Here is a 27,138-nt window from a genome sequence, read left to right on the forward strand (position 1 = left end):
AATCACAACACTGACCTTTGTTTCTCAGGTTGGCAAGGATCATCCTGATTTCCTTTTGGAGCTCCTGGTCCTTCCCGTCACTCTCTGATGGCTCCCTCTTCCTGAGCCTCAGGGAGGAGAAAAGGGTAACCTTCCTGTTGGGCAGTGATGATGGCGCGTCATCAGTGAAGACCCTTCCAGAGTCTCTGCGGCCCTTCAGGGAGACTTGCTGCAGCATAGACGGCAGGTCCGGCCCGACCTCATGGTTTCTAGCTTTCTTCTCATTGGATGACTCTGGTTCAGGAGAGGTCAAATTTAACTCTCCCTCCGACATAGGCCTGCGTCTGCGTTGGCCGTCATGTTTGGACCTCCTGGTGAAATGGAAAGATAAACTAAAATGCAGCGTGAAACATACTTATCTGCTGTTCATCACAGAAATAGATAATGACATCATCAAACATTTGAAGGAGACACTTGATAAGGTTTCCAGTACAATCTGTATAACAAGAGCAGCACATAATTATGTCTTTACAAACATTGTGGGGGCTGTGTTGGAGCTGCTGGAGGAATTGGTCACACTAAATCTCCTCCTGAAGGCGTTGGCAATAAGCTGGAATGCTGAGAGGGAAGAGGCAGAGGCAAATTGGCTTTCGGTTGCTCTTCGATGCTGGCCGGAGTCTGCCTGAGGCTTATCTGCTTCTGTCTCTGCTTGGACCTGATAAAACATCAGAGGGGTCTGGGTAACACAGGTCATTATGAGGTGAAATTTATTTCTCTTAGTTCTCGTTGGACTATCGCATTATACAAAGAGAGAGATAGTGATGTCTCTACCTGGTGTTGCTTTGTGGTCTTGGTGGCTGTAGTAATTGAAGTTTCCTCTGGAGTGCCCCGCATGTCCCAGCTCAAGAGTCTCTCTTTCTCATTAATAGATAAAATCAAGCGTTTCTTTGGGCTGGTCGAGAGATGTTTGGGATCACCAGATGACTCGCCTTCATGGGTCTGAGTAAAGAAAACCAATTAGTATTATTTATTCATAAAATATGTAACAGTTGGCAACATAGAGGGGAAAAAAAAAATCACTGAACGTACCATTTGTTTTTCAGCCAACTCGATCTCCTCAAAGTCAGAGTCTGCTTCAGGAACAGTCTCCGGTCCTTCTTTGTCCCGTCGCCAGCCTCGGAAGTTTTTGACAAATATCAATGGGAATGCTGGGAGAGATGAGAAAATTATGTTTACGAACAATTATCAGTATCAAATTAGTGTTTGGCCAGTATGGGGATTCAGTTCTCTGGTTAGATCGAGCCATTAACCCAAACATTTTTTTTTCCAAATATTGGGGCATTTGTTGATGAGATTAATTTAGTTTAGTTTTTTTTTTCCTTTTAAGTTTTTTCTTGTTATTTTCCATTTTAATTTGACATTGCTTAACCTTATACACTTCAAACAATGTTCAAGTCACATGAAGATGCATTTAAAAGAGAAAAGTTAAGCTATGGCGAAGATTACTCACTTGCTCTGATTCTTTGTTTCCAACGATTACTGTGTTTGGTCTTACAGTGACCTGCATAAATTTGGGGAAACAATCAAAAGACAAAAAGTCAAGTCATCTTTATTTATATGGGGTATATGCCACGGTGGAGGCGGGACTTCCGACTTCCTGGTCTTCACACATCAGCTTTGTTTTCGTTTTCTGTTGGCGACATGTGGGCCGCGTCCGAGTTCTTGCACTTCCGCCTTTGTGCCCCTCAGTTGCGCGTTCCCGTCGACGGGTCTAAGTGTGCAGTGTGTCTGTCTCAGTTGTCCGAAGCATTTCAGAGAGTTGAAACGCCATTGGCAGGAGCGTGCGGTTAGGGGGCGCAGGGGTGGGGGTGCGAGTGTTGGAACGCGACCCTCAGTGGCCGGAAACGACACTGATGTGTGAAACCCGGAAGTCAAAATTCCGTGGCATCTACCTCATAGCGCCTTCTAACAGCCGCAGCTGTCACAAAGCGTTTAGAGAACACATAGTATAAACATTAACAATAATACAGTCATGACAATTTAGCAAATCTTTTGTTTGTTATTTGAAGCGGTTATAGATGAAAGAGCAAAGAACTGTTGGATCAGTTTAACATTAATAAAATAAAATAAAAAAATGTTTAAAACACAGACGGGTTTGAAAAAGCATTGTCAGAGACAGGTTCATCCGCCTTTCGATGGGAGTTACCAGAGATGATTGCTTGAAGTAATTAACAGCAAGCTAGCTACAGCATATAATTCAAAACGGGAATTTTGGGAGAAAATAAAGGAAGGATAAACTGTATTTACACATTAACATTATTACCACTTGATCTAATTAGATTCAGTGTAGTTGTATCAAATTAGGCATAACTACTGAGTAGGATGCAATACTGTTCTGCACTATAGCAAACTACAAGTAAAACATATTGCTCAAGTAGAAATGCATGGTTGCAGACGACCACGGAATGTGGAAAAATCATACCAAGGAAAACAAACAAACAATAGGCTGTGGTCAATAATACCATATTTTCAGTGACATTAAATTTGAGTAAAATGTCATCACTTCACCATAGTTGGGGGCAAAAAAGAGAGATTGTTAGCCATATTGAGATCTCGAGGCTTTATACAAACACAAAAGAAGGAAATTTAACACCTCTCAGGCGGTAGCAAGCACAACTGACTATTATCCTGGTGAAGACAGTGTTCATAACTTCATACAGTTCTAGATCTCATTCAAATTGCACCAACGTTCATGGTATTGAAACTGAGTCTCAATACAGTACTGTATATATATGATCTAAATCTTGGACTGAAAACCATACCTTCAGCAACCTCTGCAGACTTTTCTGTGGTGGGCACAATGAGGGTTTCCACAGCCATGTCTGTCTCCCCAGGATCATCTGTCAAACATCTATCTGCATGCATGTTAGATGACCTGTCTGGAAAATTAATAATAAAAAAACAACAACACTAAGTAAAAACTGTCACTAAAGTCCAAAGTACAGTAAGGATAAACTAAGCAGTACACAGTCTCAATGAAAAAAACGAATACCCATTTAATGTTTCAATTTTAAGCTTGCCAACAAGTACATAGCCTTATAATGCAAGGGGAAAAGAAAATACAAATTCAGTTTCTAGTCTAATGTTGGCTAAAACGCTTTGCCAACTACTGATACTACCACGTCACACTAAAGTTATAATACAACATGAACATACTATCCATACTGACATTAAAGGATGTCAACGTTATATAGTATTTTTCCAAAGATGGTTCGACTTAATCAAACAAAGTATTGAAACAGTGGGGCCAATTCCTTTAGTAGACTAAATTTGAGTTTGACATGAAAATATGAATGAAACAAGGGGGAAACATTTTTTAAACTAACATTTTTTAAAGGCATTTTATAGCTGTATTTGATACACAACTTGTATAATAATATACTAATGTTTTAGAGGTTTCCAAACTCCAATGTTTTCAGTCTACAGCAAAAAAAAACAACACACAAAAACAAGGCCCAATAATTTTGTAGTGGAGTTGACTTACTTTTATAGATTGATGTTCCCACTTAGATTGGCTACAGGTTTGTAAGAAGTGGTTAATAAGAGTCACGTGTGAAGTGTTGAACATGTGAAACAGCATCACCACCCAAAGGAAAAGACTTGAGAAAGTCCAGAAACAGTCCAGTAGAAGTTGATAGGAGACGCAATTCACTTCAGCTTTGCTCAGTTATCAAACTCAATTGGGTATACTACAGTCGAATTTAAGGCCTTTGACTGTACTGAGCTCTTCTTTTTCTGTCCTTTCAGTTCCCAATGTGTTGTAGACTCGGACTGACAAACAACTATGACAAATAGGTGATGTTAGGTCAACTAAGCACAAAGGCAGACAGAGGATATTCTTGACAGATGGGTGTGAATAATGCAGTTAACTGTGTGGTTAATAGGTATGGAAAGGACAAAAATAGGTCACTACTCCAATTTTAAGTTATGCAATGCAATCGCGCTAACAAAAAAAAGCACAAAACAATTGTTACCAATCGTATTTATTTGTAGTTATATTTACATTGCATAAATATAATAGATTATGCATTCTTTACAGTGATTGTGAATAAGGAAATGAAATAAAAAGGCTAGTAGACTGCATCGAGCCCTATACTTACAGCAGCGCTGACAATTAATACTCATTGGATATAGAAAGTGAACACAACTTGTTAAATGATCAAGTTTTTCTTGAATATAAAACTGAAATAAATGCAGACAATTTGAAAACCTAGACCTTTCAAATTCAACTGAAAAATAGCGTACCGGTAAGCATGCTAAGGGATAAATATAAAACAATTGGAAGTTGACAAGTTGACTGTACGGCATACCCTAAAATAAATACTTGTTGCTTTAATTACAACAGTTTGAGTTTGCTCATTATTCCTCAAAAAACTCAACTTTGTGAATGAAACAAGTTTTCTATTGTAATTATAAAATTATTTTTCGCAAGTAATGTTTATTTTGCAACTAAGTCTATGGTTATGGGTGAAATTAAAAACACACACAAAAACAACACAATTTTAATTTACCGGTAGTGATCACGAGTAAAAAACTTGTGTTCATTTTGTATATTCATTGCATCGTGTTAAACACCTAACGCTGGGGGGGTGGGGGGGGGAGAGCAACTATTGGGCAGCTTATCTCTGACAAATTCTAGCAGGTACATGAGAGAGATCTGGAGAGGGGTTCTGAACGGGGGAGGTCTTCTTCTGTAACAGAGGGAACCACACACAGATGTGGACAGACACATTACTGTCAAACTAGCCTGAAGAGAAGGATGGTTGACGATGCATCAACTGAGGCAGGCAGAAAGCGTGTTGGTATTGGTGAGCAACTGCTAAGCACGAGGGTTAGTAAGGTCACATTGATGTTATGACTGCCGTGGAGCACAAACAGTGACTATTATATGGATATGTCCAATAAAAAGTTTCATCTGTGCGTCCCACAATTATTACACTGGGAAAGTAGGAAGAAATTTAGCAGTATGTACATTGTGTCATGACCTCTAAAGTATTAAGACATTATTTATAGACAATGGCCAATTGTCACCGTTCTTGCATCAATCGGAGGTTGTGCTTTGCAAATGTTAAAAAGGCTGAACATAATGAAGTGAATGAAGTGAGGAAAAACAAGATAAACAATCTTAGAAGAGTGGGACAGAACAGATTTAAGTGCAGAAAAGGAGCTGAAAAAAAGAATTGGATTTTGACAAACTCGAACCAGCAAAATGTTATCAGTCAAAATTTAAATTATTTCGTCTTGTTCCAAGCAAAAAAATAAATAAAAATAGTAGCAGTTAATTTTATTTTTATTTTGTTGCCCTTTAGCAAAATAATAAAAACCAAAGTGCTTTAGAATTTAAAAAAAAGAAAAAAAAGCTTAACAAATACATACCGGTTTGTTTCACACATTTTCTAGATTTCTATCAACGGTGTCCCAGTGCAAATGTAGCCGAATTTCATTTTGTAAGAGTACACTGATTTTAAACCAAAGAGAAAAAGTGAAGTGAAACAACAAAACAGTCACAAATTAAACTATTAAGCATAACAAAACATTGTTTTGGCTCTTCCATTGCAGTCATAGTGCAGCAGGCAACATGGCAAGTGGAATTCCTGTGTATTCAATTCTTATAATTAATTCAAAAGCATCCGACGCATTCTGAAAGTTAGATTCAGGAGCCTGTTTCAGGTTACTTGCAAGTTGCCAGAGGTGGGCACGTCAATGAATTTTGAGCGTCCATCATTCAGCAATCAACAGTCGAGACATCCTACCGTCATCGTCAATCTGTCAATATTTCAAGCCGAACCAAACTGTAATCATCAATCGGTCAATCTGTCAACGTTATTTTAACCGGGATTCCTTCATTGCTTAATTACAGGTGCAATTTTATGACCGACAGTAAATTTCATGGGCACAGTCTGAAAACTCACTTCCATCAATGCTTAGTCCGTCAATTATTCCAAGTTTCCGGTCATTCGTTAAATGTCAACAAAACGGACGTCTGTCATTGACGAACCTTCTGTCAATATTTATGGAATGCCCACCTCTGCAACTTGCAATTCAATGCTGCATTAACAAAAGTTAGACTTTTTAGATATCTCTACTCAGCTGCACATTGTGCTCAATTGTGATTCATTATCAACAAGGTTAGGCAATCATTCACAGTTGTATAGTGATGTTTTTAGTGGAAGCAGCCTTGAATGAGCAAATTTGCGTCACACATGCTTTCAGCTCTTTACAACATCCATACAGCGCAATGTGCTTTTTCATAGTAGGCTTAAAAAGGCATCAAGTTGCATACAACTAAATATTGGTGAGGTGTACCTTGCCTATTAAAATCACCTTGGCCTTCAATAATATATCCAATAGGGCACTTTGAATACAATGTTAAAGATAACACTAGAAAACTCCAAATAGAGCTCACTCTGTCTCATATGTGAAACAGAGCCCTTGACTATTTCCTCAGCTCAGAATGGTAGCCTAGAGGCCGATGAGCTGCTGCCGAGCTAGCTGAGGCTCTTGGCTGATCTGTCCAAGCAGCTCGTGCATTACGCAGAGCAGCGAACAGCCCATGCTCAGCAACTCATATAGGAACACATAGTCATGTGAGTAGCTTCTGACATGGGTGCCCACAGCTGCCAAAGACTCACGCACACTGCCCAAAAGACGTCCAGGAATCACACACACAGCCCGGCTGGCATGCCTCGGCCAACTTAGGCCTCGCCTAAGCAAGGAAACCAGGGTACCTGGAGGGTGCGTCTGGATGCCGCTTGTCACTGGGTTTCTCTCCTTGTCTAGCACCATGGCTGTGACACGGTTGTGGTCATCCTGCACAGATCAAATGACAAACGGCATTACATATGCAGGACAATAACTATGTTAGTGTATTCAGAACTTTGTGAGTTGCTCAAATTGTCCCTCATCTCTAGGTGGTGTCACTTATTTGTGTTCATAGCTTGCTCACACCAATTTGGAAAAATTGACAGAAATCTGTGGTGCAGCATACTAAAAAATATATATCTTGCATGGGGCCATATGAACCTTGATTGGGGTGTATGGTGGTCATTAAAAGGAAACCCGACTGTCATGACAGGTTTGCTCTATATTATTTATTTGGTTGTTACCAACATAACTATTTTCAAAAAACATTTTGAGTTTAAAACATATTATAGAAACTTTATCTGGACGCACGCCGCCATTTTTTATTTACGTCACAACGCATTCGGTGCGTAGTGACGTAGAATGGCGGCTGGCTCTCTGCTGAGCAATGTGAAACTCAAGAAAGAAAGCAAGGTAAGCCTCCGCAGCATTCCTAAAGGGACGATCAAAACTCTTGAATGAGCCCGGTGAATGACGAGAGCATGGCGCGGGGGAGGGTGATCTCATGTTGTCGGTCCTCAAGGGCCTGAGGACAGGTTTTGGATGTTTCCGTTCAACACAATTGATTCATATGATCAGCTCTTCAGCAAGCTCTGCATAAGCCTGATAACAACCCTGTCATTGGAATCAGGACGGAAACCTCTAAAACCTGCAGGACACCGGCCCTCGAGGACCGGAATTGCCCACCCCTTTTAAAATCACCCAATGGCCACGGCACATCTACAGTATGTGGGGGTCGGGTGATACATGGACACAAACAATCAGGGTGGAAGACGGCCTTCCAAGTTCCCACTTCACAGCGGTGATCTATGATTGCAAATGGAGATCTTGCAATTCCTTATAAACATACATTATGTGCGTCAATCTCCTACATGGACTCGGGTGAGTCAGTTTCTGCTCTCACCATGCTGACCGTGCGCCTTTCCTGCTAAAAAATTTCAAGGGAATGAGAGGAGCCACTTCCATTGGCCAGGAAGCAAGTCGGCTGTTCACGCTCACAATGGCGCAAACGCCCGCTTCTAACTGTGAGCGTCTGCAAGAATGCCACAAGAAAGAAAACTCTACCCATGCACACAGTTAGGCAGCGCTTTGTGCCAAACTTGTGTTGGGCACGACAAAAGGGCCCTTAGTGTTAAATGGTCTAATTTCTTGAAAATATTGTGAATGTTTGATGTTACAGTAGTATTTACCTTTCTTTTCCTGAAGTGCGTACTGGATTGGTATTGGGCATAATGCATCTTACAGTAGAACTTTGCTGGAAGAATACAAACATTGACAAATAAAAGTAGTTCACTAAACAGGCAATAATTTCAAGATGAAATGGTACATCTTGACAGTGACTCAACTCAAGCATACCCTCATATGAGTTGAAGGTGTGGCTGCCCAGTCTGAGGGTGCATTTACAGACGTCACAGCGGAAACACTCTCGGTGGAAGAAGTAGCCTTCAGCGCTCAGTCTCTCCATTACGTATACCCGCTTAAAGCAGAAGTGGCAGATATCACTGCCCCCAAGTCCACAGTGGAATTCCTTGCGTCCCACACACTAAGAAAAGGATAAGACGCAGACGGACAACGTTAGTGCAACTATCTTGACATGACTTTTCTTTTATTCCAACAAATACCTGAAAATATTATTCCAAAAATTTAACACAGAAAATGGGAACATTCACATTTGCCATGAACTTTAATTCACACCAGTGGATTAAAAACTTATCTAGAAAATCAACATTGAAAGAGTAAGAAAGAGCATTGTTTTATAATTCTGGGATTTTTTTTCTCAGAATATGTAAACCTAAATTGAGCCAAAAGTCAATTGACTAAAAACCAAAGATTGTTCATTCGAATGAACCCACAGGTCATGGCAGATCACACCACAACAAAGCCAGCATTCGAGTTGTACTAAATTGCAATACTTGTGAAATGAATGGCATTAGTTAAAAGATGGATTAGGAAGGAAGGAAGGGGAAAGAAGGAAGAAAGAAGGGAAGGAAGGGGAAAGAAAGGAAGGAAGGAAGGGAATGAACACCACAGACTGGGATCCCAGCAGGCAACCTTCTTCAAAATTCTGATTGCATGTACTTACATACACCAACCTGCCACAACATTATGTCCTTACATTATGATGTCTTATTAATTGCACAACTTGTATTATTGCAGTGGTGCAGACTTGCACTGCATCTTATATTTTGATACTCTCAAGCTCCTAAGTAAGGCAAGAAAAATAGTAGTTTCTTCTTTAAGTAAAATACAGTGCAGTGCTATACCTCTGCAAACTCCAAAATTGATATTTTTTTCAATCCAGCGCTAGAAAAACAATTCTGGCACGCCATTTGGCATGTCTAGTGTTAATCAAATGAGTCATCGTTCTGCCTCATCTCAAGGCCAGTGCACTACTAATTGTCATTCTGCTATTCCGTTTTTGTCTTTATTATTGTTTCAACATATTGTGTATCACGCTGCATCCAACTGTCATTCTATGTGAGGAGTGTTAGGAATGTTTCATCAAGCCCAAGTGCATAACCAAGACACTATCAACCATGTTAAGTGAGCATAAAGTGATGCAGTGATTAGAAGACGCTTTCACAGAGGTATGTTTTGTTCAAGGCACTTATCTTATAGTTATATGCAATAGCATGCACAACGCAGAAATGCTCAATATATTTTGCATTATGCAAATGTATAGCTTTTCCAACAAAAGTGCAGAAAAGGCCATGAACTTGACGGTTAGATTTCTCCCTGCAATACCAAAACACACATCTTACCGTAGCAGCACTGGGCCTGTGATCTGTCTCATAGAGGATGGCTAGTATTTGGGCTTTAGCATCTATGGTTGATGACACCTTTCCAACTGTACGCTAATATTGACACCAACAAACATGAAAGGACAGCAGACGGGAGCAGAACATTCACAAAACAAAGTCAGAAAGAGAATAGATGTCCTTTCCCTTACCAAACCTGGATTTAGGCTGGGTTATTAACTGGTACCTCTTTACTGTAGTTTGGCGCTCCAGTTGGACAGCTCTCAGAGCGAATGACTGATTTTCGAACGATTCCTTTTGGGTCTTGAGGACCATAACTTCCACTGGACTAAGACATAAGGCAAAGGGAAGAGCAACCTATTAAAATGTTCTTTATTGATCCGTAGTTTCATAATTGCAATCTAAGCATGCACAAAGTTGCGCCATGCCATGCATGCTGCTGTTATGTCAGGCTAATGGCAGGCATCTGTTACCTTAGCATCTAAACCATCTTTGTGGCTCTTTGATGCTGCATGAGAAGTTTTGTGGATTTGTTGAGTTTCAAGACTGCCCTGAGGCCTGTATTCTGTCCCTGTATGTTCCTTTAATGGCGCAAAATCTGGACCGGAAGCAAAGCTAATTTTAAGGAGAGGAGATGCGGCATCCTGGCTTGCATAAGAATCAGATATTTCAGTGGGGACTTTGCTGTCATTAGACAAGGAATCCACATGACAGGTTTGCTGTGAACCTTCAGAGTCAGCATGAATGGAGGGAGAGGGGGATTCATTCTTGTGAAGTGGGTTAAAGAAACCAGCCTGGGCAGTGGGGTCAGGAACAGGGTGGACCACAGGGTAGATTTTGGTGCTTTTAGATGGGGGAGTAGGAGGGATAGAGGTAGATAGTTCAACCTAGGGAAGAGTCAGAAGTTAAAGATGAAGCAGAAAAAGGACAACAAGAAATGAACATCTACAAACTCAACAATGAGCAGAACCTGTCCTTGAGGAAGGGAGGAAAAATGAGCGGGAGTAGGTTTGTTGGAGCCAGTAAACAAAGTCGAAAGGAGGACAGCTCTTTCCTTTATAGTCTTTTGTGCTAACTGTCGAGTAGACAACCTCTCAGATTTATTCTGCAGGATGGACCAACAAGAAGCAGAAATTACCCAGAGCAAGGAAAAACATTTAAGGAGATTTTAAATTTTAAATTTGCTACTAATAAGCAAACTACGGAAGCGTATTGCATTCACTTGGAAAAAAAACCCCTCCTGTTTTTCTGACAATTTTTTGGGGGGAGCTTTTGTTTTTTGAGTATTTTTTTTTTTATTATCTGTTTTTCCGAATCTTTTTTTTTTCTGTTTTACTGAGTATTTTTTCCATTAAAAAATATATTTTCCCTGTTTTTCCTGAATATTTTTTTTCTGTTTTTCTGAGTAATTTCCCCCCGTTGTATTTTTTTCTTCTGTTTTTTGGGATTTTTTTTTCTGTTTTTCTGAATACCTTACACTAAAACATTAATAATACTGTGTGTGTTACTAATTAACTAAGGCCAGTTGGCGTTATGCGGGAAAGTGTCCGCTTCCGCTATTAGCAAGTCTGCAACAAGTCACTTGGAGCTCAGAGGTTCAAAAAAAGTAAAAAAAAAAAAAAAGTACAAAATTACTACTAATAATTATTTTTCCAGTTCCAGCACCCCAACCCCGCACCCCGTTTTTCTGAAGATTTTTTTCCCGTTTTTCTGAATATTTACTCAAAAAAAACCCCAAAAACAAAGCCCCCCCCCCCCCCCCAAAAAAAATTGTCAGAAAAACAGGAGTTTCCCCCCAAGTGAATGCAATACACTTCCGTAGCAAACGACTATTAGTAGTATCTAATTAGTAAATGCAGGTTAGTCCTTTCATTAAATATACACATGTGATCACCTGTTGCATTTCCTCCTCTGACCTTAGTGAGGAGAGCTCAGTGTCCGACACAGTAGAGGTAGAATAATGGCTGGATATAGCAACAGGAGAAGTGCAATCTGTGTAGTGTAGTTCAGGACTTGGTGAGCGCAATGGGCTATTGAAGTGTGAGGGTGAAGGAGAGCGTCTGCCGCTTATAGAGTAAGAAGATGTGGGGGAAATGAGACCACTGCTTTGTGGAGCCACAGCAGTAGGATTTTCCAATAAACGAAGGTAGATGGAAGGCTGAGGATATGGAAACAAATAAACAGGGAGCCACAGGAAACAAATAGAGTGATAACTACATTTGTGGTAAGAATAGCAAGTTGACAATAAATGAACCATAAATGAATGATGAATAACAGCAAGAGATACAATTTGTGGAGCATACCTGCCATTTGGGTTGTGGGGAGCGTAGAGAAGGAGGAGGAGGGGGAGCATCCGTGGGCTTTGCAAAGCGGGGATTCTCACCCTCCTCCTCCTCATTTGAGAGAGGAGGTGGGGTGGATGAAGGTGAAAGAGGTGAAGCAAAGAATAGGCTGGGAAGGTCATCCTCAGGCTGATTATAGAAGTAATAGGAAAAGGAAGTGGAGGAAAAAAGGGAAATTTAATGTCTGGAAACTAATGTTATTCATCTTATAATTTATTACGCTGTAGTACTAACATCAATACTGTTGTATTTACTTACTGCATTTTAAGGTTAGAACCATACTCTCATCACAAATCATCTTTCCCCCATTGAAATTAATGAAAGTGCAGTATAATAAAGACATCCACACATACACAAAGAGTTTCACAATTGTCTCAGTAAGGTGCACATAATAACAGCAATTTTTGACAGAGGATAAATAATAAACGTTTGAGAGCACTGTTAGACTGTATTGTCTGTTTACATTTGTTGCTGCACCATTTATGTTCAAATAGCCATTGCTTAACAGGGTATATTTTTCTCAATATTGTTAGACCGTTTATGCTATTTTGCATAATGTATTAGCATTAGGCTAGCGAACTTTCATACAAGGCAAGGTTCGTTTATTTAAATGCAGGATATGAAATTTTCTTTTTCTTTTTTTAGTTTGACAGTCAACTTTAATTGGGAGCTGTAATACACAACTTGGAAAAAAAGCATTTGGCCTATTTTTATTTTTTAAATATTGTTCACTATATGCCAATATGTTCTTAAGTGTGAAGTTAGTCAAGTTTGCTGCCACCATTTAGAATTCTAATATCTAAAGTATCTAAAATTTTGATTATCAAGAAAAAAAAAATCACAAGTTTTGTGACTCATAAGCCGAGGTACCACTATATTACACCCTGCCTCAACCCATTCAAAGAACCAATTATTTTTCTCTAGAATTAGTTCGCTTATTTAGATACTCTTTCCAGTTATTTTTCAGAAATGAAGACCAAAAAAAAGACATGCATAAAAACTCAATGCACTCAAGGGTTAAAAAATGGCTCAAATGTCGATGCATTTACTACTTAATCATATCCAACCTTGCCATGCATTTTTTCTGCTGAGTTCTCCTCAAATTTGGCCAGCAGCTGTGTTGCCATGGATCGGACCTTGTTCTCCCGCAGTTTCCCGTCCTCACCTCCTGAGGGCGCACTGTGACAGGATAACTGACGCCGGTTGCAGGACCCAAGGAACATAAGCAAGATAGTGTGAAGAATAGTTATGAATCGATGATAAATAGAAATGCATGATAATTCACATTTCACTCTTAAATGTGATGAAAATCTACTTACCTCTGTGAGGTAGCTGTTACCCTTACGTCGCCGCTTATTAACTGAATCGTAGTCAACTTTTTTGTCATCCTGCGAGAGCAAGAACAAGATTCCATTCTAAAAAAATAAAACCTAAAAATCATTCAGCACTTTCCAGACTGCAGACATCAATAATCCATTCAATCAGAGATGGAAATTGTATTATATGCACATTCATTGTCCAGAATCCAACATTCAGTGCCAGAATATCAATGATGGCGCTCTGATTAATGAAAGGGCAAAGAGCTGATGAGGTGGGAAGGGGCATCAATCTTTTCACCCTCACAGAAATACAGTACATAAATTACTTCCATAAATTAATTACATGAATGAAAGGTCAGAACATTCACTGAGAAAAGTGTTACACAACCTTAGGTATCCTCTTCCTGGGCTGGCATAGGTTGCCTTTTGCTGATTGTTTTTCACTATTCTCATCTCTTTCTTTTGCTCCTGAAATACAGAGGCACAATACAGTAGGTTCATGTTATATATCGCCCTGTGATTTTTCTTTTAGCCAGCCAGGTTCATGTTATAGCTGCAATAGTTAAAAGTTCATGTTATGTGAAATATTTTTAAGTAACGGCAGTATGGGATTAAAAAAACCCCATCTCTCACTCACTCACGCACGCACGCACGCACGCCTGACATGGATGAACACTTTTGATGTCCTAAAGTGACAACTTGCAAAACTGATAGGAAGTTTTGAACAGAGAAGGGAACAACTTGCGGTTGACAACAAAGGAGGTCTTGTCCCACATTTTTTAACTTAGCATAAAAAAAAAGCTAATAAATCAGTTATTATATGCTTCTTGCATGTCAGATGTTTATGTTCTGTGCTCTGCATTTTTTTTCTTTCAGTATTTGAAAATACAACACAATGATATAAGTTGGAAATTGTTCCGGGTTGATTTGTTGGTGGAGACGGGGCTTTTGCAGAGTAGAGTAGAGTAGAGTAGATACCGGCGGTGGAAACAAGACTTATTTGTCCACACTGTTGCAATCAAGGGAAGAGTCACTGAAGAGTCCTTCATAAACTACAACTTCAACTAAGGTAACTTTGACCAGCACTGATCAACAAATGTTTGCACCCAAAATATATTTATAGACAGTTTATCTAATCCTAACAAAAACCTCTTCCTCTACATTATAAAAGAAAAGGCATTTGCAACGAAAACTTCAATTAAGCATTTTTAATATTAACTGAGAAAATTAATATTTTTATTCTAACCTTTTCTGTTTCCAGGCAAGTTCCTGAAGGCTTCATAAAATTTGGACAGGTATAACACCATTAGCAGCTTGTCCGGTTCAGCCCCCTCAACCATTTCCTCTCCAGTTGTCACTGGCTGAATCCCAAGGTGATGCTCAGCCACATCAAAGGCCAACTGATTGTTTGCTGCCACTTCATCCTCATGAAGGGAGTCATAGTCACTGAGATAGAAAGACAATCACATAGACATGTTAATGGAAATAAAACATAATTCTGACCTGGCATTTACCATTAATTGTTGTTGTATTTATACACACACAAAACGATCCAGTGAAACCTGTCTTTTTTGCCATGTTAATGATGAAGTCAGCTGCTGTTGGAATTGTGATTAGAAGAAGCATATGTGTAGGCAGAACCGCTTTTGTGTCCCCCCCCCCCTCCCTATTTAAGAGACGCTTCAAATCCAATAAACACTGTACATATCATACATACAGTCAAACTTTTTTGCAACATTAATCAGAAATCTATGTGGCCACAGTGAGAATCATGTGTGTTTGTGTACCAGTAAGTGGAAATCCAGCTGCATACACGAGAGCTATGGCGGAGCAGCTCCAGTACTTTTGCACACATAAAATGTTGTGCTTTTGTTGTTTTAAATAACACTACTTTCTGTTTGAAAATAGTGTATCCATTCTACATGTAAACATGACAAATAAAGACTCATTATTTTGTCTCATATTCATCTTTTATTGTCTATGTCCTCAGTCCCAGGCAAAAATAAAGACCTCACTGTTGCAATATTTTTGAGGGGAGTGTAAATATCAGTGTGAATCCAATGAGTGTGTTCTCACATGAGTTCGGGCCTCTGCCTATGTATTAGGGCGCAAAGGGCAAGGCCACTCCTCCAAGAAGATGTCAGGTTGGTGACGTTGACCCCTCTATAGCCATTAGTCTGTCTCTGACACCATGTCAAGAGCCGGTCAGGCCGCACCTCAGATTCTGTACGAAAAAGAAGATTGCTCACATTACTGATCTTACATCAAGGCTCGAAATAAATAGTTTTGCATAGTCTCATCAAAACACAGTGAAACATTATTGGGAAAAAATTGCATCTCTGTACTATGAGATGCAGATTCTCAGTTACAATAAAACTGAAAATAACGGATTCTTCTGCAAATGTGTTTGTCTCCCACAAGCAGTATCCAGAACTTTATCCAGCATGCTGCTAAAACATCGAGCCCGACTGGACGAAGTAGCAATCTGCCAATGTAGGCAGCGAAAGAGAGGTGGCTAAAGAGGCAGGCTACACGCTAAGCTAAAGCTACGTATGAACCATCCATGTATCATATACAAAAATACTGCTTAATGTGCCTCAACCATATAGCAAGCCAATGTGATTTGAGTTGGTTTGGAGGTTTGAGGTATGGCAGATCCTAAAAATAGTTTCTTGGGAGTTCAGAGATACTAATACAGTAGTCTCAAATGTATACTTGATGCAATGCGAAGCATTTTCACCCACAAAACTTTCCTTTTTAAATGAAACTGGATCAAACAAAAACAGTTCAATTATTATTATTTTTTATATACACAGTTGTCATTCATTTCGCAAGACTCCAGAGTACTCTACTTTTTCATCATCCCAAAGATCATTCTTTTTATCCTTCATGAATACAAACTGTGACTTGCTTAACATTGTGCTGGAAAAGCTCTTATTTCTTTAATTAAGGTCAACTAGGAAATTGCCGTGATGGCGGCACGGTGGCTGACTGGTTAGCACGACCGCCTCCCAGTGCAAAGGTTGTGAGATCAAGTCCAGGCTTCGGCCTTCCTGGGTGGAGTTTGCATGTTCTCCCCGTGCTTGCGTGGGTTTTCTCCGGGTACTCCGGTTTCCTCCCACATTCCAAAAACATGCATGGCAGGTGAATTGGACACTCCAAATTGTCCATAGGTATGATTGTGAGTATGGTTGTTCGTCTCTGTGTGCCCTGCGATTGGCTGGCAACCAGTTCAGGGTGTACCCCGCCTACTGCCCGAAGCCAGCTGGGATAGGCTCCAGCAACCCCCGCGACCCTTGTGAGGACAAGCGGTACAGAAAATGGATGGATGGATGGATAGGAAATTGATAGTGGTCTAATCAAACCTAGTTCATCAGAAAATTTTAAAGTCAAATAAAGCAACAGAGAGAACTCTCTAACTATGTTGAAAAGTTGTCGCTGTCCCTATGTAAGCATGAACACATGGTGATCCAGTTATCAAAGCAACTTCCTCACGCATTAAAACTGGTGATGAAAAACAGCAAACAAATGTAATAAAACAATAAAGTGCAAGAAATATATCTATTAATATTCTTGTGAGCCTCACCTCCTCTGGAACGGTTGACAGGTCTACCAATGGGACCTTCAAGGTGAGATGAGTCCTGTTTGCCATCATTGAACAGGTGTCGCACCTTGGAGGTAAAAAATAATGTGATGTGATCCTTTTGTAAAGTCATGTCACTCACTAATCCAATATTCATACAACTAAAACATTTTTAATTTAATGAATTGATGGAGTTTAACCGCCTTAAAATAATGTATAAAGCCCATCATGAAATGTTACCAATCAACATGCAAATCAAATTCAAATAAGGGGACAGTGAGTACAAATTAAGAGGAACAGATATTTGTTCCAAACCTAAATACAGAACAAAACAAAAATAATTATGTATTTCAAACTCAAGGTGTCAGTTTGTGGAACAATCTGTATTAGTTTTATCTGTGTGGTGGTGTTAAATTATGGAATAGTTTAGATGATTACTTAAAAACTGCTGCTAATATATATAAATAAATAAATAAAATACACAAGTACTTTTAATAAATATGCTAAAGAAACATAAAATATCCAGGGTTTCTCCTGATCTGAAAGGTTTTTCTAATTCAATATGTACGAGAATATAGTGTATATGTGTATTCTGTGATACGAAAATATGTGGTATGAATTATATGTGGTACAGCAGCTGATAGCTGCATTGCTGTGATGATGAAAACTTATTTTTATAATTATTTTCATTGCATATTGATAATAGTTTTGTTGTACAGTATGGTGGGGTAGGCCTTGATAAGCTTCTGCTTCATCCTACTCCTTTTGGGCTTTTATTACATTGTATAAAATACTGTATATAAATGTTTTGTCTAGAATGTACAGTAGCATGCCCAAAAAAACTAAATCTTTAAATCTATCCATCAATTCACCCGTCTAGTTTCTTCCTCTTATCTGTGGTCGGGTCGCAGAGACTACAGCTTTAACTGGGAAGCCCAGACTTCCGTCTCCTCAGTCAGCCACTTTTGTCCAGCTCTTGAGGAATCCCAAGGGCTTCCCAGGCCAGCCTGGGGACATTGTCTCTTGAGCGTGTCCTGGGTCGTACCCGAACCATCGACCCAGTGGGACATTCCCGGAACAACTTAATGGGAAGGATGTCCAGCAGGCATCCTAACGAGATGCCCGACCCACCTCAATGCGGCGGAACAGTGGCGTTTCTCTGAGCCCTTCCCAGATGACCAGAAGCTACTCACCCTATCGCTAAGGGAGAGCCCGGACACCCTGCAGCCACTTGTACCGGATATATTGTTCTTTCGGTCACATCCCACAGCTCATGAGCATGGGTGAAAGTAGTAACGTAGATTGACCGGTAAATCGAGAGCTTCGCCTTTCAGCTTCACTTCTTCACCACGACAGACTGATACAGAGTCTGCATCACTGCACTGAGAATTTTGGTCTCAGATTTGGAGGTGCTAATTTTCATCCTAACTGCTGGACACTCTGTTGTAATCCACTCCAGTGATAATTGGAGATTGTGACAAGATAAAGACAACAGTACCACATCATCTGCAAATACCAGAGATGACAATTTGTGACGCCACCAAACCGGACCTTGGCGGGATCCAACTCACATTGAAAACAAGCAACTTACTATTGAGTCCCCAGCAGGAGTGCTCTTCCAGCACTTCCTTCAAGGACTCCAAAAATGGTTAGTAATCTGAACTGATGCTTATGCATGAACAACAGTCAGGACCCATCCCCCGCTCAAAAGCAGCGAGAGGCTACTTTCTCGTCCACCGGGATGAACCCCAGAGTACAGGCACCGAACTAAGAGGAACAAGTTTGCCCACACCTGCTTGACACCTCTCTCCGTGGGCAACTCCAGAGTGCAAGAGAGTCTAGACCCCTCTCAAAATGACTAGTACAAGGGTGGGCAAACTCGGTTTTTGAGGGCCGGAGTCCTGTAGGTTTTGGAGGTGCCTCTTCCAACACAAGCTGATTCCAATCAACAGGATCATTATCAGGCTTATGCAGAGCTTGCTGATGAGCTGATCATATCAGCTGTGTTGGAGAAGAGAAACATGCAAAACCTGCAGGTCTCCCGCCCTTGAGGACCGAGTTTGCCTACCCCTGGGCTAGTACCTGAACCAAAGCTATGCGTCAAGACAAGCCCAACTATGTCTAGTCCAAAATATTTGACTTTGACCACTATCTCGGGCTCCTCCCTGCAAGGAAGATGACATTACACGTCCCTGGAGCCAGCTTTTCTGACTGGGGATGGGACTACCAATTTCCCTACCTCCCATCTTACATTGCACCCGACGCTATATCCCCCTCTCACAGGTGGTGAACGCATGGCTCCAGAGGTGAGCCCCGGTGTCCCACATCAGGGTGAGGGAAAACGTCTTCCAATATTTGTAATCATCATAGGCGTCTTTTGATACTTTCATACTTTGTCTGGTCCCTCATCTATGGTTACGTTCACACTAGTGTTGTCACGATACCAAAATTTTGATTTCGGTACTATACCTGTATTAAAATACCTCAATACCGGTACTGAAACAGTACCTCAACAAAAATCAAAAACATCAGCAAAATTATTTGTACTTTTTATTACAGGTAATTCAAAATATTAGGATGTATACATGTTAATTTATTTAAATACTGTATATATTTATGTATATATTTATTGACTGCATTTGATGTCATCCGTTTTAATTATTAGTAATACAGTAGTACTCCCATGACTCGATGTAACGTTGCTAAAGTGTGCGTGCATATCTCTGCTCTTCTCCATTACGCTCCCAATTAGTCGAATGCATAATCAAATACTACAAACTGGGAACAAAATAATTCACACTCGACTTATTATTTAAGGGACTGCAGTGTGAACGTAGCCTATGACCTGGTTGCTATTGGTGACTTTGTAGTTTAGTAAGATAAGTGTCAGACTAACCTGGTGGGGGCGTACATGGCTGGAACTTAGGTTGGGATAGCGGGTTGCAGGGTCAATGGAATACTGATCAAAATTTTTACTGATGTTCTCTGTTGTGGTTTGAGGAAGTAGTCGGTAGATGCTCTCCCTAGGGGATGATACAACAAACAACAGAGGAACTAATTGAAGTACAACACTGCATCATATCAGGTAATTCTATAATGGGGGAGTTGTAGGGATGCAGCTATTGAATATTTTAGTATCCTGCTGAAAATTCTATCCAATAATCAAATATTTAGAAAAATATTAAGAAATATATTTTTTGTTTGATTAAAGAGCGATTATGAATGCAAAAGAGAATAATTTTACTTGATGAACGACCAGTTGGTTTCTTTTTTCATTCAATCAACAGTTATTTTCTTAAATTCACATTGTACATCGGAGAAAACTATTTTCTTGTCTAGAAACATTTTCCGTGGGACATTTGCAAACAAAAAAATATACATTTCAGTTTATATTTAGCATTCATCAAAAACATAAGGCATTAATTAAAAAAAACAATAATTGCCTTAATGCAACCTTAGTAGCGACTATTTTAGCATGTAACATTACAGTAGGGTCACGGCTGTGTGTGTATGCGCTTAAACCAGTTGACAAGGAATAAGAGAAATATTCCTTATACTTCTAGAAATGTTGGAAGTGTTCAAACATGAAGGCACTCGAGAAAAAACCCTTCCTTCATCTGACTTCACCAAACCCCTAAAAAAAAACATTGCTACTTGGAGTACTACACTGATCGTGTGACCAAGTAATTTGTATGGTCTCGATACCCAGCCTGATTTACAATCCTGTATGAAATGTGCAAATCTTTCTAGGTGCTTTTATGGTATTCCACCAGACTTCAACAGATTAAGAGATATGGAACAATAAATGCACAATTCAGTATTCTGATCCAGCATGTTCCTGGTTTTACACAAGATTATTTTTATTACTATGTAATAATTTGGTGTAATCCGTTTACATACTATTTATTAATTTAGTTTCGTATTTACTAGATTTTAATTTGACCTCTTTCATTTTATATTTGATAAATAACCTAAATAGTATTTTTTTTTTTTTTTACATGAAATTTGAAACTTCCTTCTTGGCCATCCACAACCTATCTGCATATTTAGTCTTGGTACTATGCGGTCTCAGTGGGCAGTTTTTATGATCTAAAAATAATCCATACGCTTAGTCAACATCCGACCCCTCACGGGCACTGTTCCAATTCCAAATGGAACAAACTCATTTAAGAGCTGTTATTGCTTCCTCAGTTCTTAATCTCTTGTATGGTTTCCTTTAACTCTCTCTTCTTCTTATAATTACCCACATAAATTGAAACGACAAGCAGTTGATTGCTAATGTCGTTCAATAAAAATCCACTTATGTTGCTTTCCATATTGCTTGAAAATCTATCATTCAGGGATGCATATTGTTATTCTGCTTTGTTTTGTGATAGTTGGAAAGGGCTCATATTGTGCATTACTTCAATAAAGATCATCTGTTAACTTGTGTTTGTTTGAATTCAGCAAATCAATGTTGAAATCACAAATATAACGGACTTTTTTGCTTTGTTGTGATTAACAACCTTTCCATAATGGTCATGAATTTATCAATGTCCGATCTTGGTTTTCTGTACACATAGCTAACAAGATTTTTCATTTTTTTTCAACGGGGAAAAAAATAATTTTCTCCATACTACTTTCCATTGTAATACATGCCACGATGTCATTAGTACGGTAATTCCCGACATGCTCTCAATAACCATATAAGAGAGGCATTCATCAACAAACATAGCAACTCCACCACCCCACCAGCCTTACCACCTTTTGTTACCAAGAAAAAACCCTACAACAAACGATTGTTTGCCCTAGGGCTTATTTCTTATCTGAAAAAGAAAAACAATGTCACACGAACCTCTCTGCCAGTATCTCCAGCGGGTTCTTGCCCTGTGCAAAGGCCTTTACCATCCAAGCTGTGTCAAAAGCTGCCAGAAACCCCCGCGCGCAACCTGTACCCATTGGCCAGAAAGGCTGTGGAGAGAATCATCATCATCATCATCATCATCATCATCATCATCATCATCATGGGCAAGGACGGTCATTTTTACAAAAAAAAGAAAAGAAAAAAAGATCAGGCTAGGGCTCATTTCCACTGACGATACATACCTCAAGTAGACTATCTCCCACCAATGCAACCAGTAGCTGATGTCCATGTTTCTCCCTGATCAAAGCAGCATTCTCTGAGGCATACATGCTGGTGAAGTCAAACATTGCTACATCTGGCTGTCCGTAGTGGTTGATAGCATAGTCCAGTGATGGTAGCTGGTAATTTGTGCCAAAGTCAGCTGCCTCACGGGCATAAGAGAGCAATGCTCCCTGGTTTACATTTTCAGTGCTTAGTAAATGCTCTGTTTCTACATAGTCCTAGATGAAAAACAAAAAGCTCAAGTAAACAATATAGATCAAGTTGTATAGTTAGAAAAATATATAGATTTTCTGCATTCCTTACTGATAACTTTAACCTTAGGGAAAAAAATGGTAAAGTAACGTATCCACCTGCATCTAATGTGGATCGGTCAAAACTGATGTGAAACTAGACCAAGAAGTTACAGCCAGTTGCACATTGCAATTCCTCTTGCTGATTGAATGAAGCCCAACCAATCCATAGTAACTACAAATACAAGGTCTTATTGTCAAGGCATATTGTGAAGAACACATGTACTGTTTAAAATGGCGAGTTTACAATTATTAATGACCCAGGAGGAGTTTGCTGTTTATTTGCTTTCTCTATATACCCAATGCAGACCAGTAGCAAAAAACATTTTGAGTACACTCTTGAGTGACTGGAAAAACAATCTCCCACGTGTCAAATAATTTTGTGTTGTTTAAATCAGTGACGTGCGATCAGGATAGGCAAGGTAGGCACTGCCTACCCCAGGCTGAAATGAAAGTTGAAACCATTTGGCTTTTTCTATGTATTTTTATTATTTCTTTCATTTCAGAAAGCCTACACTACTACCTACAAGTTTAAAAGTGACAACATTTGGTGATTTTCATACCTCAATTAAAAATGACTCATTACTTCATCTGGCCTGCAGGCAAAAATGTCAGTGTAGCAATGTGTGTTTGCGGATGCGTAGTCAGTTTCCCAGTAGAAAAGTCCTTTACGCAAATAGGCAGATCGCTACGCAGCCTTTTTACGTCGCTGTATTAATCCTTTGCGAACGTACGTTCACACAGTGTTTTCGTGAATTCAAAACACACTTAATGCACAGCAAAGCGGTAAGATAACACCACTCGAGAATATAAAACTATTTTTACACCTTTCTTTTGAGGGAAAACGCCATCTTTTGAAGGATGGAAGACCAACGCCTTAGCTACCGGATCTTCAGCAAAGTAAGGGACAAAGAGTTATTCGTACTTTTCAGAGAAAGAAGGGTGCAAAAGGAAAGATTGGCTTTGACAATGTGCTTCGATTAACTGGCTGTTTCACATTACATGGTGTTTGGCATTGCTATTGCTAGCTTGATTTTGTGAATTTGTTTTCGTTGTGCGGCAAATGGGAGGCAGAGTGCACTGCAATATTTACTGTGGCTGGCAGACTGCGCACTGGCTGACGGTGGCCCAGAACTTTAGCTGAGAGGCAAATGGGTACGAGCCCCGCTCGAAGTAAAAATAAAAATTTTATTAAAAAAAGATTGCGGAGCAAAAAATGTAAGACTTTAAAAGAGAGCAATGTTTTTTTGTTTTATTTTCTACCCATACAGAGGAGGCATATGTTAAAATAGTTTGAATGTATGGCATCTTGTATCTGAGTATCAAGTATTTTGAGGTCAGGATGAGTGTCCTCACCTTGTACACTCACCTGCAGACACACAAATTTGTTATTGGTGTGTGCATCTCAATTTGCGACTGCCTGCCTACCCAAACCGAGAGCTCAGTGCACGTCACTAGTTTAAATGTATTACCTGAGAAACATGAATGTGTTGAACAATGCGTTAAATTTAAGGTTGAGAATTTAACCACATATAAAATGGTATTACTGGAATCTAAACCTGAAAAAAGACCTGTGACTCAATGTATACAATCAGCGAAGGACAGAATAGAATAGGTTGGAAGAGGGTAGGTAGAACAGAAAGTTATTAATCCCATGAGGGAAAATATGCACAAATTAAGAAAGGTTTTGTACGCACATCTACCTTGTGTGTACAATGCTGTATTATGTGTGTACAAGATGTATTAGAAAGCAACTGTTGTTTTAAAATGAGCTGAAGATAAGCAGATCAGATAATGGATGTACTGCATGGACGCTATTTCATCAATAGTAGTCGACAATATAATTACAACAAAGACTTAGGTCTCACAACATACTAGGTGCACAAATTGAGAGGGGTGTTTATGCTGATCAAAATGGACATGCAAACTTACATTAATGATGACCCCTTTGTCCAGCAAACTCTGTTTCTTTGCAGTCATGACAAAATAATGTGTATGGTCTCTGTAGTAAACAATGTTCTCCAAGTCAATTCCTGAAAATAGACAGACAAGGCCCAACTTGAAATTTCAAAGTGCCATTTCACTTATAGATATATACTGTATAATGTAGATTTACTGTACAGAGCGTTTAGGGGTTCTGTATTTTATTTCTTGACCTGTTTCGTCCTTGAGTTCAAGGAAGAACTTCTGATTGAAGATAAAGGCTACTCCACTAATCTCCTCCACTTTAGCCTCTGCTGTGGTGTTTCTGTTGACAAAGTTAGCCGTAATAGCAATGGCCAGCTTTCCTCGGAATTCCTTACGGCTGAAACCTACCAAAAGGAAAGACAGAAATGTTTGTGAACAACAACAATTCAACATTAACAATCAGGAACTTCAGAAGCATAGAGAGCAACCATGCACAGCCGCAACAGTGTGACACCTTATGCTGGGCACCAGTCTAGTCATGCACTACTGTGGGATGGCATCCCATTTGCCAGTCATTCTGGCACCAGCAGCATGCCCAAGGTGATTCCACAAGTGTTCAATGGAGTTGATGGCAAGACTGTTGGCTTGTCATTTCATCCTATCCACACTCAAATTCTGCAGGTAGTATCTGATAAATCACACACTGAGGGGTGTGAGTTGTCATCTTGGTGGATATAAATTGTTCCCAGACTGTGACGATATGAGCTTGCCTCTGGTTGCAAAATCTCATCATCTCGATATAGTCTCTCTTCATTAAGATTGCCTCCAATGATGAGAAGCTAGTGCTGCTCAATTATGGAAAATAATAATAATCACTATTATTTTTGCAATAATTGAAATCACGATTATTCAATTATTAACAGAACTTAGAATAATATATATTTATAATAATATATATTTATTTATTCATGTTGGCAAAAACTTGAAGTTGGAGTGCAGCATGTGCACTGTGCAAGACGATCATTTAGTTTTTGTTACAAAACAAGAAAATGTTTTAATGTAAAAAAAAAAATATATATATATATATATATATATTAAGACAAATTAAATTATTTTAAATACTATAAGTATGCAAGTTCCTTATGGATTAAACAAATAAAAAAAAAGGGCAAAAAAACCCTAAAAAATTAGTATTAATAATCTTTCTCTTTTTTTAAAGATTATGCTGATTTTGTAATTGTGGAGTGTAATAATTGAAATTGTAATTTAATTTTGATTAACTGCACAGCCCTATGAGAAGCCTTGCTTTCTCCCAGTGAGGAAATGCCGCCTCACACCATGCCTTCACCAAAATATGTTATTCTATCAGTGCAGCAATTAGCATACCATTCTCTGCGTCGTCATTGCAATTTGACCCTACAATCCACCTGCTGTAGGCAGAATCTGTAACTCATCACTGAACTTGACATTTCTCTACATGTTCGAGTTACAGTGTATGGGTTGCCGACACCAGCGTTTGCAGGCCTCATGGTAATTTACCCCTAGGCGGTGTTGTGACCCTTTCTGGGGCTTTTTGATGGTTCTAACCAAGCCATTTCAAAATAAAATACTGCCCACTGGTTTTACTTCGAGACTGGAGATTGGCTGAGTGCACTCTGGTTCCAATTGTGCACAACAGGGTTCACCAATTCCGGTCCTTGAGGTCGGAGTCCTGCAGGTTTTTGATGTTTCCGCCTACCAACACACCTGATACTGAAGATCAGGATCGTTATCAGGCATGCTAATAAGCTGATTATATGAATCAGGTGTGCTAGTGGGCGGAAGCATTTAAAACCTGCAGGACTCCAGACCTCGAGGACTGGAATTGGTGAACCCTGGTGTAGAGAGAGCCATCGGCTGCAGTGTTCACCAATTCCGGTCCTCGAGGTCCTGCAGGTTTTAGATGTTTCCGCCCACTAGCACACCTGATTCATATAATCAGCTCATCAGAATGCCTGACAACGATCCTGTGCTTTAGTATCAGGTATGTTGCTAGGCAGAAACATCTAAAACCTGCAGGACTCAGGATCTCAAGGACCGGAATTGGTGAACCCTGGGCTATATCATCCTGTAACATTGACTGTAAATCTGTAGAAGACAACCTTAGGTATTTAACTCATTCACTCCCAGTCAATTTCACGGAAGCCCTTTGCTCCTGGCTGTTTTACTGGATTTTGACTGATTTTGCAATTTTTTATGGAAATATTCAACAAAAGGTCTTACTTAGGGTTAGGATTGAGACATTAAGCATGGAAGAATGTTATATTAATGGAACATTAAGCCTTAATATTTTATTTCATTGCTGTTCAAACATGAAACAGACTGCAACCTGTTTGTTAAATGCAGTGGCTCAGTTATAAGCCTGAATTTTCAAATAAATAAATTTTCATACAAATCGTACAGTGTACATGTACAAGTTTACTGATTTGTATTTTCTAAATTTGAGTTTAAAAAAAAAAAATCGCAATAATCAGTCAATCAATAATAGATTCGTATCGGGATTAATCGGTATCGAATCGAATCGTGACCTATGAATCGTGATACAAATCGAATCGCCAGGTAAAAACACGGAACCTACCAAAAGAAAGAGTCTCTTCTTTTGTCATCAGGAAAAAAAGTATATTTCTATCTGTTTCGTTTTTGCAGCAATTAGAATATAGCTAAATTATAATCATTATTCACAAATCTGTATAGAACTGTGGGTAAATTAGCTTTTGTTCAACATGGCCCTGGGTTGATCTATTTTGCTCTGCTGCCACCTGCTGGCCGTTTTTGTAATAACTACCATTTCCTCAACCGTTCTTTGCAGTTAAGAGGCTGCATCAAAGTCTTCTGTATGCTCTAGCATAAAAAACAAAACAATAAAAACGTAT

At 39.4% G+C, this 27,138-nt stretch overlaps 1 protein-coding gene across 5 annotated transcripts in view; it reads right to left on the reverse strand.

Annotated features, from left to right (window-relative positions):
• Positions 1–27,138, reverse strand: part of LOC147176045 (F-actin-monooxygenase mical2b-like) — a 51,445-nt gene that overhangs the window by 4,015 nt on the left and 20,292 nt on the right. Inside the window, exons 6-31 of one of the 5 annotated variants that reach the window (XM_086073315.1) lie at positions 24,475–24,630; positions 24,251–24,351; positions 21,989–22,246; positions 21,738–21,853; positions 19,800–19,926; positions 16,907–16,991; positions 15,397–15,544; positions 14,567–14,766; positions 13,709–13,788; positions 13,321–13,389; positions 13,069–13,194; positions 11,963–12,130; positions 11,554–11,817; positions 10,630–10,764; positions 10,133–10,546; positions 9,886–9,987; positions 9,663–9,755; positions 8,257–8,443; positions 8,091–8,155; positions 6,768–6,849; positions 2,802–2,918; positions 1,490–1,540; positions 1,069–1,187; positions 811–978; positions 516–694; positions 16–350 (exon numbers count right to left, since the gene is read on the reverse strand). In XM_086073315.1, coding sequence (XP_085929441.1) covers positions 16–350; positions 516–694; positions 811–978; positions 1,069–1,187; positions 1,490–1,540; positions 2,802–2,918; positions 6,768–6,849; positions 8,091–8,155; positions 8,257–8,443; positions 9,663–9,755; positions 9,886–9,987; positions 10,133–10,546; positions 10,630–10,764; positions 11,554–11,817; positions 11,963–12,130; positions 13,069–13,194; positions 13,321–13,389; positions 13,709–13,788; positions 14,567–14,766; positions 15,397–15,544; positions 16,907–16,991; positions 19,800–19,926; positions 21,738–21,853; positions 21,989–22,246; positions 24,251–24,351; positions 24,475–24,630 — 3,945 coding nt within the window. Of the gene's footprint in view, positions 1–15; positions 351–515; positions 716–810; positions 979–1,068; positions 1,188–1,489; positions 1,541–2,801; positions 2,919–6,767; positions 6,850–8,090; positions 8,156–8,256; positions 8,444–9,662; positions 9,756–9,885; positions 9,988–10,132; positions 10,547–10,629; positions 10,765–11,553; positions 11,818–11,962; positions 12,131–13,068; positions 13,195–13,320; positions 13,390–13,708; positions 13,789–14,566; positions 14,767–15,396; positions 15,545–16,906; positions 16,992–19,799; positions 19,927–21,737; positions 21,854–21,988; positions 22,247–24,250; positions 24,352–24,474; positions 24,631–27,138 lie in introns of all 5 variants that reach the window. The other 4 variants (XM_086073314.1, XM_086073316.1, XM_086073317.1 and 1 more) reach the window with 4 other exon arrangements.

This window comes from Leptonotus elevatus, chromosome 4 (assembly GCF_054856555.1).
Source record: "Leptonotus elevatus isolate MCC_2025b chromosome 4, RoL_Lele_1.0, whole genome shotgun sequence".
NCBI classification, from domain to species: Eukaryota; Metazoa; Chordata; class Actinopteri; order Syngnathiformes; family Syngnathidae; genus Leptonotus; species Leptonotus elevatus.